Source organism: Penaeus monodon, chromosome 36 (genome assembly GCF_015228065.2).
Source record: "Penaeus monodon isolate SGIC_2016 chromosome 36, NSTDA_Pmon_1, whole genome shotgun sequence".
Taxonomy (NCBI): domain Eukaryota; kingdom Metazoa; phylum Arthropoda; class Malacostraca; order Decapoda; family Penaeidae; genus Penaeus; species Penaeus monodon.
In genome coordinates this window covers 32,771,137-32,793,944 of record NC_051421.1, presented here as the reverse complement: position 1 = coordinate 32,793,944, position 22,808 = coordinate 32,771,137, and the positions used below count along the sequence as shown (strand labels likewise).

Below are 22,808 nucleotides of genomic sequence, written 5' to 3'. Positions count from 1 at the left end.
ATCGTTGGTAGAGATGCGACAAGACAGAAGTTGTACTTGATTTTGAAAGAGCATTAACCTGGACAGTGAGTTTTGCAACAAGTTCTGCCAACTGCTCTGTTTGAGATGTGGAAGCTACTTCAGCCACAGAACGAGAAGTAGGAAGCGATGCCATAAACCCATCTGCTACTTTAGCGAGTTCATCGATGGTGAGCTTCCCTGTTGAATATGTGAAGGCAGGCCTGGAAGAAAAGCTGTTGAAAGACTGTCAGAATTACCATACTTGTCATCAAGGAGCTTCTTCGCTGGACGTAACAAATCAGGCTTTTTGTTGCCGAGTTCTTCCTTGCTGAGAATTTCTTGAAGTCTGGTTGTAATAGATTCCAGTCTCGACAGCAATGCAGTCTTCAGCACTCCATATGGCTCATCCGATAGCGCAGCAGTCAAGATGACATCTGAAACTTGAGCCAAAACATCTGGAGGAGGAGAGATGTTGCATGACTAAACTAAATGACACTTTTGCTGATGCGGTGCAACACTCCAAGATGGTGAACCACAAGGGTCATGACAGCAGAAAGTCGGTGCTCGGAATGTTGATAGATGTAATGCCATCTTCTCTGGTGTTGCTAGAGGAAGCAGCGTCGCTTCTGGTTTCCTCGCCGGGAATCCTGAGACACAAGTGGTACAAACACTCATGAAAATCACTGAAGGGTGACAACAGATCACTGGGCGTTACATAACAGATCACCGGGCGTTACACAACTCCAGGTCACCAATATGTCTTGTTATCACTAGTGCGTATGTTGTTCTTATAGAGACGTGGCTAAACCGTCTGTCTCGGTTGACGGCGGTATGAGTCCCTTGAAGCCCAGATGAGGTCTCTTGGCCAAGCAGTATTTCTACCGCTCTATTTAGTCCGTTAAGGCCGTGCTGATTTCGGAATAACCAAACTGTATATACAACCGTGATTAGTCCGTTAAGGTTTATCGTCAGCGGAAGACAAGACTGGAGAGGATATTGTACACTGTTAAAATTTAAATATTAATCCCGTTCTAGTATCTTATTTTAATCAATTTCCTGAGAATATTTATGTACAATGAAATGAGGACTTACATCTATTTTTGACAATATAACTATGTAAATGAACAAATATTTATCAGTTACACATAAAAAGATAATATATTTTACAAAGTACACATATCAATAGTCTTTATTTTATGAGAAATAAATAAAAGAAAACCAGAAATTCGTGACTAGGCGATTTTCAGGGGAGACTATAATATAACTACATTTCAGGGGGGCTACGATATATATATATATATATATATATATATATATATATATATATACACATGTATATATACTCATATATTCATGTATATGTGTGTGTATATTACATTATTATATATATATATATATATATATATATATATATATATATATATATATATATGTGGTGTGTGTGTGTGTGTGTGTGTGTGTGTGTGTGTGTGTGTGTGTGTGTGTGTGTGTGAGTATATATAAATAAATAAAGATATATATGTATATATATGTATATACATATATACATATAAATGTATATATATACATATACATATATACCCACACACATATAAATATATATATACATATATATGAATATATATATATATATATATATATATATATATATATATATATATATATATATATATATATATATAAGGCCACCGTCAGTCAATGTCGACTATGGCATTATTGTCTCTACCCATTCCCAAGGAGTTAGAGTCAATTGCCTTGGCGAAAGAATGTGAGGAGCAAGTTGTCGCCCCTGCAGCAGTCTCTCTCTCTCCGCGCAGCTGATGGATCCAAAGGAACGGCAAAGACCCACACGGTTTGGCACCAGCGGCGTCGCAGGAGTTGCCAGAACCAGGTCACAAGCGACAGCGAACTGCCTTCGGGACCCCGGCTCCGAACTTTTCCTCAGGGTATATATGTATGTATATATCTATATCTATATATCTATCTATCTATATATATATATATATATATATACACACATATACAGGGGCGTCGTTTGGGGCAGCCCCCCCCTCCCAAGACTCTGTTTGCCCCTATCAAGGTTTGTCTTGCCCCCTCCAACTTCTAGAGCCAATTCAATTTGATTACAGACACATGCAAAACGTAATAGACTGATAACTGTGTGTGTGCTGTGTGTGTGTGTGTGTGTGTGTGTGTGTGTGTGTGTGTGTGTGCGCGCGTGCGTGCGTGTGTGCGTGCGTGCGTGTGTGTGTGTGTGTGTGTGTGTGTGTGTGTGTGTGTGTGTGTGTGTGGGTGTGTGTGTTGCGTGCGTGCGTGCGTGCGTGTGTGTGTGTGTATGTGTGTGTGTGTGTGCGTGTTTGCGTGTGGGGGTCTATCTCTTGGTAAGGACTGAGTGAAAATTAGCATAGGCTTCATGTGGATATTACAAAGGATATCCTAATAAGGCCATTAACATAGGACCAAAATAGAATGTTTTAAAAATATGGAAATAAAACCCTTAATTTCTCTTTTACACAACCCAAAACGGCATTAAGAGATCTATGTTTATCCTGATCAAAATCCATCATTTTACAATTAGAATGAAATAAATTATCAACACACTATAAGCAAAATTCAGTAAATGAAGAAATTTAGAAAGAAATCTTCCTTTTTTTTTCTTTTACCCGACCCAAAAATGCTATTAGGTCAGTTTCCCATATTATCACAATTGATATCATATTCACATTAAAAGAAAAAAACGAAGATTTTTTTTTTCACATAACATCACACTCACATTAAAAGAAGCAAATAAAAAAAGAAATCATCATTTTCTTTCTCCTTTACACCACCCCAAAAAGCCATTACGTCAGTTTCCCTTAATATCACATTAATATAACATTAAAAGAAGTAACGAAGAAAGGAAAAAATCCTCCTTTCTCCCACATAACATCACATTCACATTAAAAGAAGCAATTAAAAAATAAAAAAATAAAATAGATAAATAAATATAAATATATATAAAATAATAATAAACAAATAAAATATAACTAAATAGAATAAAAGATAAATGAAAAATAGATTTAAAAAATATATATTTATAGAAATAGAATAAAAAAAGAAACCATCCTTTTTTTCTCTTTTACACAACCCCAAAAAACGCCACTACGTGACCCGGAATTACGTCTCCTCTCACGAGAATGTAAACAAACAGCTCGCACGTTGTCTCGCGATGGCCTCCTCTCTGCACAACACCAGCTTCCTTTGCAGTGATTTCCATGTCAGAAATCTCCTCGGGGTGTCTGTAGATGCTGACGAACACATTCTGATCACGTGTAAAGGCGTGGTCAAGCTTTATAATGTAAGTGGAAGTGTGATAGAGGAGAAAAAAAAAGAAAATAGAGGCTAGGATCGTGGTTTTGATATCCCCCTTTATTAGCACATTGTACTAAATTCGAGAAAATGTGACATTGAGAACTCTGGCTGAGTGAGGGTGAGCAAGCTAGACCCAAATTAAAAGCAAAAGAAATCCTCAATAACACGAAAGTAACATGACTGTGACCAACACCCACCTGTCAGTCGGAAAACATAATAAAGAATAAGAGATGTTATCTCCATTATTATTCATTTGTTGAAGTGATATATAAAAAAGAAATGTTTTAGATTGAAGTGTTTTATCGATCTCTGGGAAACATTGTCTTTATAAAAGTATGCACAGCAAGAAAGAGATGAAACTCAGGAACACTTTGTGGACTTAGGCTCTGTGCTTTCTGCTATCTTTTTCCTTTAATTGGGGCATTGTATTCAATGTCTGTAGATTATTTCCTATGACACAATAACTACAACTTTTTATTATCTACAGGATTATTATCTCCAATTTGCCCCGGTTTAACCCCTTCCAGATGGGTCACGTGTACTAGCATCATAACATTCTGTATGGCCTGCGGGGTACGCCTGTACAAGGAACGATGCTTCAGAGCGTTTGGAGCAGGGTGTCCCGCTTGATGGAGCGGACTCCCGTGCCCAGTGTCTGGCTGTGCCAGAAATCACTAGTTTATCATACTCAGAGATTTCTGTTACCCATCGGCATTGGATTAATGTATCCATACCATAAAGATCAACTGAGGTGGTTATTGTGTCTTAAAGATATGTGTGTGATTGCTATATTGAATTCAGTAGGGAATATACACTGAATATACGGGATATGTAGTACATAATGTGACAATATTTAGTTGGAGGTAGTGGTGAAGTTGGGTAATCAAACATGAATGAAGCAATAGAATGATACAGACAAGATTATTGCATAGAATACCTTTGCATGACCATTTACTATGGTAATGTAGGTAGTGGATATTTTGTTGATCAGGGCAGGGGTTGGGACTCTGCAGCCTCCCATGGGGGTGTTGCAGGGGTTACAGCCTCCTGCAATTGTCTATATATTAACAAATTCTCTGTATGTTATTCATATTTGCCTGGTACCATTCATGCACTCTTCTGCTATTGGGCCAAAATTGTGGGACTTTGCACACATAATTTCTATATATTTTGGTTGTAGAGTGAGGGGACTCTATTAATACCATTATTGTTGCGATCGATCACATGAGGGTATTTTGAATATGTGCCTAAACCAAGACATAGTTCCTCTATGGCAATATTTGTGCAAATGCTTCTAAAAGGTGCCATACATAAGAAAACACCAAAGAGATACCATTTTTTTCTAAGTCACTCTTATTGTTTACATTGCATGGATATATACTACACTGGTAGCATCAAGTAGTTCATGTATTGGTAGGCACTTATGAAATTATTTTTTTGTGCTTGCCATTGATAATGATCATGAATATTACCAACACTAGACCTAAACTATTTCAGGTTCTGGACCGCAGACAGGTGAGGAGCTGGTCCACAAAGAGCTGGCATCCTTTCACATCTGCTGCTGTAACTGTTCCTGCTACAAACAATCTTGCAGTAGTTATCAATGGAAATTCCATATCCCAGTGGAGTCATGAAGAAGATGACATTGATAACGTCAAGCGATATAATGTGAGTAAGATTTTTGTTAGCTTGTTAAGTGAGGTGGGAAATGTTTTTTAAAGTGTACATATTCGTTATTATCAGATGTATAATGGGATTACGTCACTAACAGTTGTTTTTTAATAACCGTTGCAGTGATGAAAGAATTTGTTCTGAGAAAAAATAGTTATTTGATGATAGGAGGCTCCTATGGAGACAGACATGGCTGGATAGTTCATGTTTTCTTCCACATAATCAGTATATTATGATAATGATATTTTTTCAAAATCTGATACGAGCACCAATCACACACTCTCCACTCCAGTTTGAATCCCCAATCCACCAACTCCTCGTAAGTGCAGATAAGGTATACACTGTCTTCACCAATGGCGAAATTGAAGAGCTCCAATCAGCTCTCAGCACGAGGCGTGAGAGCAAGCCAGGGTTCCTGCAAGAGGATGAGATTATCACCTATGTGCAGATCATTGAGAGCACCAGCACAGCCCTAATTGCTGCCAGAAAGAAAGAGGTCAGTGGAAGTGGGAATTTGAGAGCAAGGTGGTATTATTATTATTATTATGGTAATTATTATTATTGATAATGGTATTATTAATATTGTTATTATTATTAACCCAAAGCCAGCTGGCATGGGGTGTGCATACATGCCATGGCAACTGTGAGTTTACTTTATTAATTGTTTTTATACATTGATGACTACACTTGTATTAGGTCACCAATGAGCCAATTACGGGTACTGCCTGCCTTGCCTGTTTACCCTTTTCCTTGATTTTCAAAAATATTTTACCTTATTTTACATTGCTGTTACTAATGTCAATAACATAGTAGTAATTATAATGTCTTTAATAAAAATAACACCATTAATATTCATAATGTCTAACTAATGTCATAGCATTAGTAAAAATAAACGTTTTACCCACCAGTTCAAGGAAAGGTGAAATCAAATAAGGTCATAAGGTCTACTAAGCAATTGCAGAGCCATCTATGTCCAGAAACATTTCACAAAAAAAAATTAAATAAGCACAGCATTTACCTGCCGACATTGAGTTAATAGTCTATCATTGTTATTGTTATTATTATTAGTAGTAGTATTGTTGTTGTTATTATTATCAGTGTTATTGTTATTATTATTATTATTACTTTTTTAGTCTTTATTTTTTTTTTTTTTTTTTTATATTTTTTTTTTTTTTACTTGATTAGTCTAATATTTTGATGAATGATTATGTTGGTTTTATTGTTGTAGATGTTATTATTTTTATTTTCATCATGTTCATTATGATTATTATTGCTACTTTACTTTGAATTTCATTCTTATTGTCATTATTAGTATTTTTATTGTTGTTGATAATATTTTCTATATCTGTTTTTATCATTTGTATTTTTTCTGTTTTTATCTTCGTCTGGCTAGATGACAAAGACAGTCTTTTCAAGTAAAGAGAGAAGGATATACTTAACCCTTTCCCGACGGGTAGTATTCATAGTGGTCCGGGCCTCGCTGCCAGGGGCTTATATCGTCGCCCTAGCATGCGCGACCGCTCAGGCCAAATTCCAGCATCCCTTGCCATTTCTTCGTAATACTACGAGCATATGTCGTATTTTCAGTTATCATTATTTTCTAGTCTCTACTTGCCATATTTCCTGATAAATCAAGACTGAAGGATATTTTTGTTGTTATATAGACACCATAGTTGATCATTATTCGCTCTAGAGTCTGAATAAAATAAGCAGTGTGTGGTATCATGGAGTTGAAATCGTAGTTTTTTGGGGGGTTTTTTGTATAGTAAAAATGAGTGTTAAAAACAACTTAATCACATTTTCAGTGGCAGAAAAATAATATTTTGCCATGATTGTAACAAAACAAAAAAAAACTCATGGCATGTCCATACATACACCATGGCATGTACATACATGCCCCCGGCAGATAGTCCAGCCATGCCATGGCATGTTCGTACATGCCACCCGTCGGCAAAGGGTTAAAAATATATTAGCATGTATCCATGAGACCATGTGACTCTCCTTCCTTGTTAAAATGAGTACTATGTCTTCTTCCTCAATCCGCAGGCATCTTGCACAAAACTGTACGAGCTGCAGCTGAACCAGAGTGGAGGAAGGTCACCCTAGAGGATATGACTTGGCTGTTGCAGATTGCACACTCACTGGCCTGTGTGCCCTCTCCTCATCGATACTAATTACATTATGTATGTCCGGAGTTTTTCCTGTTTTTGCTTTTTGATTGTTATTAGTTATTATTATTATTTATTTGTTGTTGTTGTTACTAGTTGTTATTGAGTGAAGGATAGGGTATGAAGGCAGGTCGTTCCATCCAACATCGGCAAATTTGTTTTGATTTGAAATTGGTCGTTTCCATGTAACGAGCACTTCAATACAAAGGCCACTCTATGGTTGAAATTTTGAACTTCGGAAAAATAAGTGAAATATTGATTATTTTATGTTGAAGAACAGTAATGATTTGTTTTTGGTCAGATAGAATTTGAAGTGGGGATAGTTCTTTATGATGCAGTATTTATCTTAGCATAGTCTCATTAAGTACCTTTGAATACCACACAATATCATATAGATGCTTAGCAATTTTTTATTTATTATATATTCCATATTAGCAGGCCTGGGTTTAAATTTATTTGAATACTGTGTTTCTTTTTCTAGTTTTATAGTTCAGTCTTGTCTTCTACATTCTTTTTCTTCTTAACTATTTTGAAAAAAAAGCAGGTTATTTGATTTATCACTGATGTAGTGCATTATTTTATGCCAAAACAAAATCAGCCCACTAAGAAACCCCTTTGAGTTAATCTCCCTTTAAGCGTTGTGTGCACTCATGACTAGACATCCTTTTCAATCACCACTGATCAACAATCTCCCATGATGAGATTTAGCTCTCAACTGCCCTTCAACCAAATATTTTTTTCGTGAGATGGTTCCTGTCACTCACCCCTTGACCGGATTTTTTCATGACAAAACAGCCACGTCACCCAGCTTTTACCTTTTATAGTATCACTCGTATTATTGTGTTGATATGTTCATGTTATTGTTGAGGATTTTTTGTTACTTTCCTGAGTGAATATTTATTTTTAGTGGACTTTAAAGTTTTCATTAATGATAAAACATATTTCATGACCTCCTTCCATCATCAGGGTCCAATGGAGATATGTACAGTTTTGACCTTCGGAATGATTCTTTGGAGAAGCTGCCAGGGAAAAAACATGCGACAGAAGCCTCAGTTATACCATCGAAAAGTACAAAAATTTTGGAATTGTCTCCAAGCCATATAGCTATCGTCGGCATGGGGAAAGGAGATGAAGGTAAGTTTTATATAAAGAAATTATGGGTTTAATATTTTTAAGGTTTATCACACAGGTTATAAAAAGCATGTGATCAAACTTTAGGTAGACTATCCTTGAATTGTTCAGGATTTTGGGATCACATGGCAATTGATCCTTTGTGCTAGATAAACTGGATTGACCTGAAATAAAAAACAGGTGAAGCCTTCCACACTTGCTTTGATATTTATAACTCATTTTCTCTAGATTTCCTAAATAGATACCCAATGCTTTTTGGCAGAGGAGGTTAATTTGATGGTGTCCAGATATGAACAAATTGATTAACCCACTGATACTGGATGATATCCTGGTATGTCATGGCAAAAACTTCACAAACATCAAGTGATATCTAATCATGTCATGTGCCTAGGTTCCTGTGGCATGGATGACACCTCATGAGCCTGGTCAGTACACCCGTCCTTATTAAACTTTAGAAATTTTACTCATTTTGAGTTGGTTAAGTGATTTTATACCTAAATTACAATATACAGTAAATTTCAAGTATCATTTGGAACAAGATTTGTTCCAAAGGATATCTGTAAATAGAAAATGTAATTCAACCAAGACTGATTCTTAATCTCCTAAGTAACATGTACTGAATGGTGCCTGCTGCCTGCATCTTCTGCAGAAAGTTTGCCCTGCCTCCCTAAGTGCAATAGATACCTTGCTTGCTTAGCCAAACATTGAATAGTGTCTAGGAAAATGAGATCAGTCTGATTTTTTTTTTACACCAGGAAAAGGGGAACAAAAAATCTCAAACAGCATTTGGAAGTTCTCAAGACTTGTCTTTACTTTTCCAAATTTTGCTTTCACACTGATGGCTTCACAAGTCTTTAGTCACCAAGATTAACTTGCTAGTCCTCCCTGTCTTACCTGTTTACCATTTTCCTTGATTTTTGGATTTTTTATATTGCAGTTAGTATTGATAATAAAATTATAATAATCACCATCAGTAACAGTAATAGTAATGATATTAATAGCATTAGAGAAAAAGGTAAAATTCAAGGAATGAGGATATCAGGTATGCCAAATTATTGGCTCCTCGGTAACAAACACATGTAAACAAAAGTCACAAACAAGACTACAGAGAACACAGATATTACCTGGCACTAATGGGTTAGGTACGTACCAGATTAATTTGTTCTTTTGCTTATTTTGTTGCTGCTGGAAGAGCATGTATATATGCACTATATGCAATTTTGTTTTGTCTATTTTGTGTACATATTGATGGCTCTAGAATCGCTTAGTCTCCAGGAAGTGTGTTGTGTTGCTAGGCTTACTTAGCCTTACTCATTCATACAATTTACCCTGTGGCAGAGCGCTGGCTTTGTAGTCACGAGGTCTTTGATTTGTGCCCAGTTGACTCAGCTCTGAGTATTGGCATGCTGACATCAGCTTGCTGGCTAGTGTGATAAATGGGTATTTAATTTATTGCCTCAGAAAACTGGATTCATCATTGTATATGTGATAGAGTTAGCATTGATTGAAGGAGAAAAAGAGTCCTAAACAAAACAGGGGTTTGATTGTAAATTTAAGTATGTCTATTTCTTGTGTGTTCTTCTGTGAGCTTTGGTGCAAGTATTTAGAAGGTGTACGAGTAAAGTTTGAATGTGTGACCACATTTCCCTCTAGTATAGCACAAATACAATATGGAAATTTATTATATATAACAAAACAGGTCATGCAGCAGTTTCCTGGCTTTTGCAAACTGCAGATGTTAATGATATTAGCAGCATTTTCAGGTGCATCCCATTGGCCAAAAGCAGAAGAGTATGAGAAAATGTATATAGATTTTGAAAAGGGAAAAGTTTAATTATTTCTTTATGGTCTGTTTTTGTGTGTCTCTGGAAATTTTATGATGGAGTTAGAGAACATATAGAGTGAAAATTTGAAAAATAGAATATATGAATTCTTATGATCTTACTTAAGGTGTACAGGAGAGAGAAATTCAGATATTTGGCTGCATACTTGATGATGAAAAATCCAAGGTTCAAAAGCCTTTAGTACAGTGGAAAAATTGTTTTGATTATCTTCCACCCTGTGTAATGCACAGACGTTATCATGACAGTGGCCTTATCTCAGTTTCAGCACCATTAAGTACCAAAGTAGTAATGATATGACAAGAATGTAACCCCCTTTTTTTTCCAAAGCACTTAAATGATCTTATGCTAAGTGGTTATGTTAAGAAATCATGATGTCTGCCTATCTGTCTGCCATGGGTGACTATTATGTCGGCTCCTTTCACAAGAAAACCAACTAATATAATTTTTTCTTTAGTGTGTGTGGATGTTCCTCAATATGTCTGTGTATGCATTTGTATGTTTGTGTGTTTGCTTCCAAATAGGTGTGTGTGTGTGTGTGTGTGTGTGTGTGTGTGTGTGTGTGTGTGTGTGTGTGTGTGTGTGTGTGTGTGTGTGTGTGTGTGTTTTTACGCTGTAAGTTTGTGACTGAGGTAGTGAGGAGGGTATGTGTTTACAAGGTTCTTTGCAAATTCTTGGAAGATATGGAAATAGCCCCAGCACATTGAATAAATGTCACTAGTTAGAATTAGCTATTTTTGAAAGTTACCAGAATATTGGCTTTTATTTCTCTCTCGCTCTCTCTGTCTCTCTCTCTCTATCTTGTTTTTGTTTTTTTTCTTCTCTTTTCTTTTCTTTTCAAATAGGGATCAACCCTTTTCTTGATTCTATAGTTCTGTGTCTTCATTTCCATGTCTATAGCCATGGAGCAAGATTTTATTTTTTAAGAAATCATCAGCTAAAATAGAATTTCATGCAGATTTGTGTAGAAACTATACATCATACAGAAGAAGTGAAGGATTACAATGTCTTCTCAATTACTAGTTTTATTTGATTTTCAAGAACTCCTACCACACGATAGATAACCAGTGGATCAGAAGAATAATGGTTTTGTCCTCTCAGCAACGAGGGAAAGAGAGAGTTGTGTGTGTATGTCAAGGTGTCAGTCATTGACAGCCTCCATTAAAAAAGTTTAAGCAATGATAACAAGACGTAAACGAATTGACCTTCAGTACATTCGACTCGGAAAGCGGAAAGTATTTTGAAATGGCAAGAGCAAGTAGGAGTTGAGATTTCACCCGTGTTCTGGATTTGTTACATCATTGACACTCGTCCTTAATGGAAGGACTATGTTACTACAAATCCCACTTAAATTTTTGTTTTAGAGAGCCAGACCTGTGATTACAGCACACATGGTCGGCCACATTGCATTGGACTCGGTAAGTTATTTCACTCATGTTATGACTTATGACTGGTGCTGTATGTTGTATTTTTTTTATTTATTTATTTATTTTATTTTATTTTTTATTGTATTATAATTATCAGAATTTTACTTTTTTTTTTTTTTTGCTTTTTTCTTTCTTTTTATAATTTATTATTGTCTTGTTATTTAATATGGATTCAGTAGCATCAGTTAACCATGTTTGTGGAATGGTGGAATTATAATATACAAATATGCACACATATCCATCTGTGCATGTACTTGCAGACACGTGTGCTTAGTCATGCACATGAATCACACGCATGCACTAAGCCATTCTCACAGAACAGGCACATTCAGACGTATGCACACATACATTCACAAATACACACACACACGCATACACATACACACACACATACACACACACATACACACACACACACATACACACACATACACATACATACACACATACACACATACACACACACACATACACACACACACATACACACACATATACACACACATATACAACACACATACACACACACATACACACACATATACACACACACATACACACACACATACACACACACATACACACACACAAATTCACACACTCACACATATACATATAAATACATATGCATATATACATATATATATATATATATATATATATATATATATATATATATATATATATATATACATATATATACATATATATACATATATATACATATATATACATACATATATATACATATATATGATATATATATATATATATATATATATATATATATATATATATATATATATATATATATATATATATATATATATATATATATATATATATACTTTTTTTGCTTGGATTTATTTTTGCTCAGTGTTTGGAGATTGTGTGTGCATTATGAGTGTGAACAGAAGAAGAAGAAAAAAGTCATATATTATGTGGACATATAGTAAGCAATTTTTTCTTTTCTTTTCTTCTTTTTTTTTCCCCTCATTAATTTTCTTACATATGTTTATAATATTATTAGCTTCTCAGGAATGCTAATGATCAGTAAAAGATTTTTTTGTGTTATTTCTGATATATCATTAAAAGATATACTTGGAAGTATCTGTTTGGATTATTGATGTGTATACAATGTTTTTTCTTTATCTGTGGTAATGAAGTGTAGTTCACATTACACAATGTATGCTCGACAACAAACCATTTGTAGAACAAACATTCAAGTGGGAAATGTAGTAACTTTTTCTTGTCCTTAAACACAAGATTCGCAAAAATGTTCTTTTAACTGCCTATAGATTTTTAAAAATTCTCAACACAGGTAAACCACTAAATATTGTCTTACACGTATGTCATGTGTCATGGGGTGTCTGTTTCCAGGGTGTTTTTTTTTTTTTATATAATAGAATGTGCTTGAAAACAGGTCCGTGAGGGTCTTTGGGGAAACGTTTATCACTGTTACAAGTTTGTGTAATGGAAAATGTTGTTCTAATACTGAGGTTTTGTTTTTTTGTTTACATTATAGTCGGAGAGATATCATGAGTGTTTTATTGAAAAATGAATGGAAGAGAGAGAAATGGAGTTTTGAGGGAAAGGATGCCAAAAATAAAGAAATGAAAGGCAGAAGGTAACTGAATTATTGACTGAGATGTAGACGGGAAGATAATGTGAAAGAAGAAAAAGAAGGATTGCAAATGTTATGTAACGGAAAGATGTGCATATTAATAGATTGTCACTTAATATTACTGCATCTTATTTTTTCCTTCTTTTTCTACTTCTTAATCTTCCTTTTTTCTTTCACCTTCTGTTCCTTTTTCACCATTTCTTCTTCACTGCTTTAACTTTATGTTAATAACTATTTCACCCTCTCTTTTTTACTTCTTATCTTCCTTTTCCTCTTCCTGACTCTTCTTTTCTCCTCCTTCTCCTTTCTCTTTCCATCTCTAATTTCCTTTCCCTGGCTTTCCTTTATTTATTTTCCTTTAGTTGTTTTGTTTTTTCTTTCCCTGTTTCCCTCCCCATTTCTCACATTTTCATAATTCCTTTATCATTTTTCCATCTTGTCTTAAAGGGAAAGCAAATAGTATATAGTTTGTAAAAAAAAACTACGAGTCTACATGCCAGTTAAGTCTGAAACAGATAACACGACCTTATATTCTGAACACTGTAAATATTTACTTTTCAAAACAAGAAGGAAAGATAGCAGGTTTACACAGGTGTAGGGAAAGGATCTAAAGCAGAGAGAGAGAGAGAGAGAGAGAGAGAGAGAGAGAGAGAGAGAGACTCGGCTGAATTTAGTCCTTACCCGCCGTGGTGCCCAGCCACAGCAGTAACCTCCAGGCAACAATTGCAACTTCTCACGCCTGGGCAGGGCGCGAACTGCCGACCCCTCGGATGAGAGGCCGATACGTTACCACTGTACTAGCCCGGAGGCTAGAGAGAGAGAGAGAGAGAGAGAGAGAGAGAGAGAGAGAGAGAGGAGGGACAGGGGCAGGCAGGCAGGCAGGCAGGCACACACAGACAGATAGACAGACAGACACACAGACAGACATTGTCAGTGAATCAGTGAGTGAGTGAACATGTGTTGTGTGTGTGTGTGTGTGTGTGTTTATGCTGGACCCTAAAGCACAGACAGTGGGATAATTTTGCATTTCCCATGCTTATGATTTTCTCCATCTAGCAACTGACTCTGCAAGCACCCTGATGGGTTATTCAGTGTGGCACCGGGGGCTGCTATTGTGATTGGGTTACATGGCTCAACTGCCTTTAGGAGGTCTGTTGCCAGTGTGGGTGCAACCATAGTGCATTTGTTACATGGAAACCATGGGTAATTGATGAGTGTGAAGAGGCCTTTTGGCTGAACTTTTCTGGTATATATAGTGCTTTGTTTGTTTACCCTAAATAACAAAAATCAGTGCTTATTGGACGTAGTGAGATATTTAAAAAATTTATATTAATCATTTATAAGTTTTATTTGGTTTTGTTTTCCATTTTATAAATCAGGTTTAGGATGGTTTGAGAGGCATAGTTATATATAAGATATATTTAAAACTGAAATGATAGCAAATGACTTGGTTAGATAAAATTTACTGGTTCACAAAAATAAACATAACATATGGATTTAAAAAGTATAATCAAGTAAACCCGGCTGACGTCATCCCATGTAATTGTTTTAAAACTATACTAGCTTCCCTCACTGTAATCCTCACATCCCTATTCCTTGTTTTTCTAATACCCTTCCATCCTACACATCCTTCTGACCATTTTTTCCTGCCTTATTGAAATCTCTATATCATCTCTCATTTGTGTGCTTCTGTTCTTGCCCATATTACCAAACAGCATGGCCCTTGCAGCTTCAGCTCATCCATGTACACATAAACAAGTGCCCACACAAATGTAGACACACACACTAACATACATACACAAATATACATGCAGGCACAGGCACAACACATTAAAACACACAGAAACACACATAGATGCACCAACAAACACACCACCCAAACACTTGCTAACTCTTGTCATTGCTAGATCCTCTCCCTGTGCCTGCACAAAGTCACCATCCCTGCACTTCCTCCCTCCTCCCCATTTAATTTGACATATAGATATTTTTTGTTGAAGAGTTTATATTGCAATATGTAGAATATACTGTAATGTTATCTGCACAGTCTTACTTTGTTTTAACTGCATTTTATTCATTAAGATACCATGCCCTTCGAGGAGGGCATGCAAATGTCTATACTTAGTCTAGATGGGTTGTGGATCAAGAGTATATACACATGCCATAACCACTGTGATTTTAATTTATGAACTTTGTCACCAAAATCGAAAACAGTCCTCACAAATTATCAGAAAAGCACATACAAGAAATGCCCCCTCCCCCACTCCAGGAGAAAAAAAATATATGTATATTTTTTACATATTACTTCCCCTTTATTCCAGGAGGGCTGATTGTGCTGCGTGACCTGTCCTTCGCCATGACTGTGTGCAGCCGCAAGCTCAAGATGTACCATGATCCCCCGCTGGCCTGGGTCACGCCTGATGGGGTAGTGGTGGCCGAGGGAGGATCCCTAGCCCTAATACCTTATACTGTCAAGGAGTCCAACTTAGCCACAGTGTTTGGGACAAAGGCTTCCGGTAAGTGTAATGTTTTGTGGGAGAAGGAATATGAAGAATGGGCTGGGGAAATTTGGAATTCTGTGTTCGTTCTTTGTTCTCTGTGCATGTGTATGTATATATATATATTTGTATGTGTATTTGTATATATATGTATGTGTATATGTATATATAAATATATATATATATATATATATATATATATATATATATATATATATACATACATATATATGTCTACAAAACACATATACATACACATACATATACATATACATACATACATACATACATACATACATATATACATACAAACATACATACATATATACATATGTGTGTGTGTGTATGTATGTATGTATGTATGTATGCATGCATGTGTGTGTATGTTTGTGTATGTGTGTCTATACATGTATGAATGCATGTGTGTTAAAGAACCTAACCCAACTCCCCAACACCCATTTCAGAAGACTGCGAATACACCTCAGAAGTTTGCCGCAGCTGGAACCTGGGGACGGAGGAGGCAGTACCCGCGGAAGCCCAGGAGACCATCTACACCAACAAGAGCACGGAACTGAGCCACATCATGAGGGACCTAAAGAAGGACACGCTGACGGAAAGCTTGTGAGTTGCTTCTCTTGCTTTTCTTCCTTTCGTTTGGGTTGTTGGTGTATTCGTCTGCAAGGCGGATTCCGTGAGGGCGAGGTGGTCTGTGGAAATATTTGAGGTTGTGTGTGTGTCAGAGAGGTGCTTATTTTGTGTCTGTAAGGTGTTGTGTTATTATACGAGATGCTTTTGTGTGTGTGTGTGCGTGTGTGTGTGTGTGCGCGCGCGTTTGTGTGTGTGTTTGTAAATGTTGATATATTCCAAAATAAAGTAACTTTCAAGGAATTATTTATGATTATGATGACATAGATAACCTAGGGCCTTTACTCGTGAGGCGCTTTATGAGCTTGTTCGCTGCTGGGAGGAGTGGCTAGGGGAGTCAGGGTGGTGGTGTGTATAAGGCAGTTTAGTGGTGAGTTAGGGAGAACTGATGGTTGCAGTAGAATGCAGTTCCTGGGTTGAAGTAGAGTGATATCCCTCTCCAGGGCCCTCTCCCTCTTTCTCCGATTCCACACTAGATTCCACCCTCCTGATCACTCTGTCATCTGTCATATCTACTGGCTCAAGACCATCATTATCCAAGTCATTGTAGTCCAATAAAGTATCCAAGTCATTGTCTTTCAGCACATTTTGCTGTGCCAATTTGAATTGTGACTTAAAGCAAGCAATGCAGTTTTACCATAATGGCAATAATGGCTATATTATCATAATTTATTGGGTGATTCAGCTTCTTTGCCACAAAAAAATGATGAAATTTTTCTAATTTCAAAATAAAAACACAGAGTAATCCTCAAAAGCTAGATGATAGAAGTGATAAAGGAAAATGTATAAAAAAGGTTAACGTCAGAGCAAGACCCCAAAGTTGTTGTTGCTGTGGTGTAATTCTTGGGTGAAAGACAGGCTCTCATTCATCCTTTGGAGCAACCAGTGAAAAGGGAAATTTCCTCACAGGAAACTCCACCTACTGCTGTTACTCTTGCATGGAGTGAGGAAATACCTTTTTTTTTTTTTTTTTTTTTTTTTTTTTTTTTTTAAGGGGATATGAGACCCACGTCCTTTATCTTCGAGGGTTAAGGGCCTCGTATATATCAGCTGAATACATTTCTTTCTCAACAGTGTATAGTGTATATTGAAACAATTTGATACTTAACTTGTATATCAATGCTTCAAAGGTATATGATAGTTTATCACACATTCTTTGAGATAAGTTTTTACTTTTACCAACAGAGGTCCTCAGTGAAGAATTTTTGTTGACGATAATTTCTAAGTCAGAAAGATAATCTAGACTATATACTTTTAAAATTGATCTTTCAGCATAAAACTACAAAGAAATCTTATCTCTTCTATTGTCAAGTTCCCATACTATATAAGGTTTCTCTGGTAATTTCTTCATGAACCACAGTCATTGCATTACACGTTTTACATTATTTTGTTTTTTCCACAGCCTTTTTCTTTTTTCACAAAGATTGGCAGATGAGATGTGTGTAAAATCAGACAGCATAAATAATTTTTATCCAAAGCTACCACTATGTAAAGGAGTATGTCATAAAGTAATGCAGTTGTGTATATCTTGCCTATGAAATTATTGCCTTTTTATATTGAATAATTGGAAACTTGTTGAAAATTAACCTCAGTTCAACTAAAATTTCCAATAATTAGAGCTCATTAAGTTTTTTTTATAGTAGTCTATTAATTTACAGTATTTTATACATTTTTAAGGGAATATAATGTGTGTGTGTATAACACATTTGTATTTTCATATTAATATAACAAAGAGTTGGCATGTCACAGAATATAATATATATGAAGACTATCAATCTAGTAAAACCCCCATGCTAATCTAATACCCTGTGATGTAGTGATGATGTAGTATTGATGGACTCCATAGAGTACGATGTCTGACAAGTAGGCTGGGATGTCCGACCGAGTAGATGATGGATACCAAAAAGGACAGAGTAATTGTGTATGTAGAATTAGATATACTGATATACAAAATTAATTGTTTGATTTTCTTGCCTTGTTTACATCATGTTGGATATATGTTAACACAGTTGCTTTGAATGGGTCACACAGTAATGACAACGGAAATATAAAACTAAAATAAAACTTCCATAGGTGTATGTAGTGAAAATCTTCGGAAGGTCACCAATGTCGAGATGAAATAACAGCAAAGTATTTTCTTTTTTCAGCTTCAGAAGCTTTTGATGTAAACAAATATGACGTTATAGCAGTTTTTGGCATTAACAGCACATAATCTCATTCACAAATCCTGAAGTATGCTGATGCTAATTTATTTTGACAAACATTTTGTATTAATTTCTGTTGACAATAACAAAACAAAAAAAAAACAGTTGCTGAATGAGATTATTGTGTCAAATAAACTAGCTTTGACATCATTTTCTGAGCCAGTCAAGACTCGCACACTCTCAGCCAATCATGGCACATCTGACAAGCATATGTTGGTTCTCTCAACAGCTCTGATATATGTTTTTAATATGTTACAGACTGCAAAGGTTGAGAGCCACTGGAATAGACACTTCCGGAATACTTGTGGAAATTAGTAGGAAGTCAAGAATTTATTCGGGAGAAGTTGTATTGTTGTTATTATTATTGTTAATAGTTGTAGCATTTCGTTATTATTTTAACCATCACAGTAACCATCGTTGTCGTCATCTTCTTTCACTCACTCATATATTACTCATTGCTGTTGCTCTTATCATTTCCTTTTCTATCATTTTCCAGACTAGTCACACACCTAGTGAACATCCTGCTGGAGAAAAAGAAGACACGGCTGCTCAACGAGACTCTCGACACGTTCCGCGACATACCCGAGGCCTGCCTGGTTGACATTGCCAACTACTACCTGAGTTGCGACAATGCAGATTTCGAGGGCCTCTGCAAATGCCCTCAGATGGAAACCAAGTGTGTCATTCCAGGAGATGAGCCTGAAGGTATTTTAAGATTTCTAGCTTTGTGGTTTTGTCAAGAGGCCTTCAGTATTCGCCTGTTTTGAAGGCTGGGCATTATTTGGCTACTTTTTTTTTTTTTTTTTATGTATTGTTACTGTTTTTTTTTTTTTATTATTATTATTATTGTTGTTGTTTTCTTATCATTATTGTTATTATTTATCATCATTATTATCATTATTATTAGTGTCATTTTATTAAGAAAATGATATGCAGGTGCATGCATGTACGTGCGTGCATGCATGTGTCAGTCATTAATGACATTTGATTATTGCAAGACACAAGAATCAAAACCACATTTCACTTAAAATCACTTTCCAGAAAAAAAAAATTTCATACAAACCATTCCATATTTTTTACCTATTTTTTCTTCTGCCCGCCAGAAGTCACCTGCCCATTTGGCATAGCAAAGGCCCACTTCATAAACGGCCTGCTGCGCAAACCATTCACCGACATCTTGCTGTCCCCGGAACTGTATCGCCTGGGCTTCGACAATGCCCTGAGCCTCATCCAGTACCTGCATTTCTTGCTTGCTGCAGGAGAGGTGAGAGAGAACTGCTGCTGTTGCTGGTGTTTCTGGGTGGGGTTTGCATCGCATGTGCAGATTTTAAGATTTGTATGTACTAGATATATATTTTTATGAATGGATTGATAAATAGAAAGATTCTAAAGGATGAAAATTTAATTTTTTATCACTTGAGTCTATCCTCCTTCACTGCGACCTCCTTCCCTCATTTTTCATGTTCACAATGTCATTTTTATTTACTTCTGTTCTACACTCTCCTCACCCCTAAACCTTACTCACTCTGCGACTCCCTCTCTCCCCCCAGGCGGAACTTGTCCCCGAAGAATCTTCCCGCATTCCCTCGGTTGCGCAGGCGAGTTCGTGGTTGAGTCTTCTGCTGGACACAAAGTACCAGCACCTGGTCATGACATCGCAAGTGGACATTCACCGCCTCCTCCTCTCTTGCTTCACTCAGGTCAATAATCTGGTAAGTCACTTATTAAAGATTTTGTCTTATTCTTATTTTCAGCCTTGTTGCTGAATTTTTGCTACATCATTAATAGTTTTTATGTTGTTTTGACCCTGATATTTTTATTGTTAGTGTTATTATTTTTGTCATTGTTATTGTCAGTATTACTATCATTATTTTTTCTCTTACTCTATCTCTTTTTTTTTCTTTTTTTTTCGCTTCTCAAATTTCCTTTTTTTCGCACAGAGGATCTTCCTTGAGGGACTAATGGACATGGAGCCCCTCGTCAAGAGAGTTGTTGAGGCCAAGGTTCTCCCTCCACAGATGAATTCCTCTGCATATTCCCTTGAACGACTGACCATCACGTGATTCTTTATGTGGTCTGTGTGTGTGCCGAAGGGGGAAAATATTTGTTAAAGTGCTACATTAAAAGAATGTTTGTTTTTTTTCTTTGGAGTTTTTATTTCTTTACCAGTTTGTGGGTAGCGACTATAAATTGAATATTTTCTGGAAGAGAAATGATGTCCAAGTGGTATGAAGATTTTTTTCTTCTTTTTCCAGGTTTTGATATGACGTCTTCATCTAGAATTTCTTTTCCTTCCTTTCAGTGCCCATAATATATTTAAAATAAGACAGTGTGGCCTAAATGGTTTGAGATTTTTATGATGTGACAATCCGTAGTCTCACATTAATGCTGATGAAAATAAATTAATGTATGAGAAGTGTAGAAAAAAATTGCTAAGAAGGAGACGCTTTTTTTTTTTTTTAAGTTTGAAGTTCTGATTTGGTCATTTACATGAAACAGACATTCTGTGGGAATGTAATCTTTTTAATTCTGTGGGAATGTAATCTTTTTAGGTTGTGACTTATCTCTTTATATATTAATGAAATATTTCCTTTTTTCCTGAATCCATCCTTGAGTTGAACTTGTGAACTTGTAAAGACAAAGCAGCTTTACCACTGAAACATTCATTTCTTCAAATATTTAATGATAAATACAAGGTTTTGCTTATGAAAACATCACGTTACTTAAAGTATTTTTATTGGTATGTTAAACCAAAGAAATGGTACAAATACGTGTTTTACAATATATACATATCTAAATCATCATTTCAGTATTTATAAATGTAGAAATTAATCTTCCATACAAAATACACAGGGTTGTCAGTCAGTTTGTTACACAGTCACCAACCCACTTAATTGGAAGTGCAAGATTAGCCAAACAGTTGTTGATTTGTGCTTATTTATACATTCTGATCAACTTGTACATTTTAATTTTGGGGAATTATGCAGTTATTGTTATTGCTTATTTGTATGGCCATGATACTTTTCTGCTTTTCATGTATGTTAGAGTCTGTTTGTAGTCTGTCAGTACTTTGAGAGGATGTACTGTTTGCTCACCAATCTTGTTTTATCATTACTAGATACAATAAAAGAAGATATATTTCCATTTTAATTTGGTATACGTTCAAAAAGTACTCAGCTGTGTTTTAATATCTCTTCAATCATCAGAACCACTTACTATGTAAAATCTAGAAAGGTTTTCTAATGAACTTTGAGGCTAATTATTTACATTGCATAATTTTTCTTTGTGAAGACTATTCCGAATTTGATTTAAAAACACTAGTGAAAAGGTATTAAAACCATTATTATTGTTTAGCCTAAAAGTATGATTGGTCATAAATTTCCCTTTTATTTACATGGGAGTAAAACATCAAACATTAGATACTTTTTATTAAAGTTTAAAGAAATAAACCATTCTTAGTATATATTTGACAATTATTAGATATATCATCTTACCTTACATACTACTAACAGACTATCTTACATAACCGACGCGATCAGTTATGGGTAAGAAATACAGCTTCCCCTTCCCCACCCCTCCTACCCTGGATAAAACCACTTTTAACCCGTCTAAATCAGTGTTAAGAAGTGCATACACAATGCAACACACATTCGCTCACACCCTATAAAGAAATCATGGTTTCAAGAGTCAAGGAAACGTCCCTTCTTAAAGGTCTTGAAGATGCGAGAGAAACTGTACGGGTGGAGGATAGTTCAGTGGTAAGAAGCGCAGGTTGCTTCTCTCCATCATGTTCTTGTGGCAGGAGGGAAAGGGGCTTTGACACGTGTTTGTGAGGGAAATGGCAGTGGCCTTCGTTGAACAAGGAGCTGCGGTAATGACCTTCTAGCGAGGCTTAATGCGTGCGATCTTTCCAGACAGCCAGACAAATCTCACAGTTAGACCTCTATTGTGGAAGGCTTAAACCTCGGCCTGCATTTCCTGGAAGATCCGAGCAGGCGGTTTCCTCAACCTGCTCGACATCGAAGAGCCATCTGCCGTTGACGCTGCAGATCGCTTGGTCCCGTTAGTGGGTTCACGACGACCCTAGAAGGCGCAGAGGCACTTCGCCGAGGGAAGGCCGACCGCTCATAAGACCCAGTGCATGTTGCGGCGCACGGGCATGCAGTGGAGCCTGATGGGGCCCTTGTACACGTGGTTGCGAGAGCCGGCCATCTTGTGCCCCAAACACCGCTGAGCAATCATGTCGGCCTT

The 22,808-nt window shown here is 36.2% G+C and overlaps 2 protein-coding genes across 3 annotated transcripts in view; one reads left to right on the top strand and one right to left on the bottom strand.

The window, feature by feature from the left end:
- The first annotated feature begins 3,170 nt into the window (after window positions 1-3,170).
- On the top strand, window positions 3,171-20,700 carry LOC119595459 (nucleolar protein 11-like). Its single transcript, XM_037944582.1, is given in 12 exon segments — window positions 3,171-3,337; window positions 4,849-5,019; window positions 5,315-5,518; window positions 7,069-7,122; window positions 7,124-7,205; window positions 8,157-8,324; window positions 15,532-15,726; window positions 16,173-16,329; window positions 19,054-19,262; window positions 19,661-19,821; window positions 20,108-20,269; window positions 20,498-20,700. Coding segments are annotated over 12 exon segments (1,815 nt in total). The 5' UTR covers window positions 3,171-3,208; the 3' UTR covers window positions 20,621-20,700.
- Window positions 20,701-21,276: 576 nt separating this feature from the next.
- Window positions 21,277-22,808, bottom strand: part of LOC119595460 — a 52,660-nt gene continuing 51,128 nt past the window's right edge. For both annotated transcript variants that reach the window (XM_037944583.1, XM_037944584.1), the window contains exon 3: window positions 21,277-22,808. This exon is cut by the window's right edge and continues 185 nt beyond it. In XM_037944583.1, the coding sequence (XP_037800511.1) occupies window positions 22,683-22,808 (126 nt within the window). In that variant the 3' untranslated portion in view covers window positions 21,277-22,682.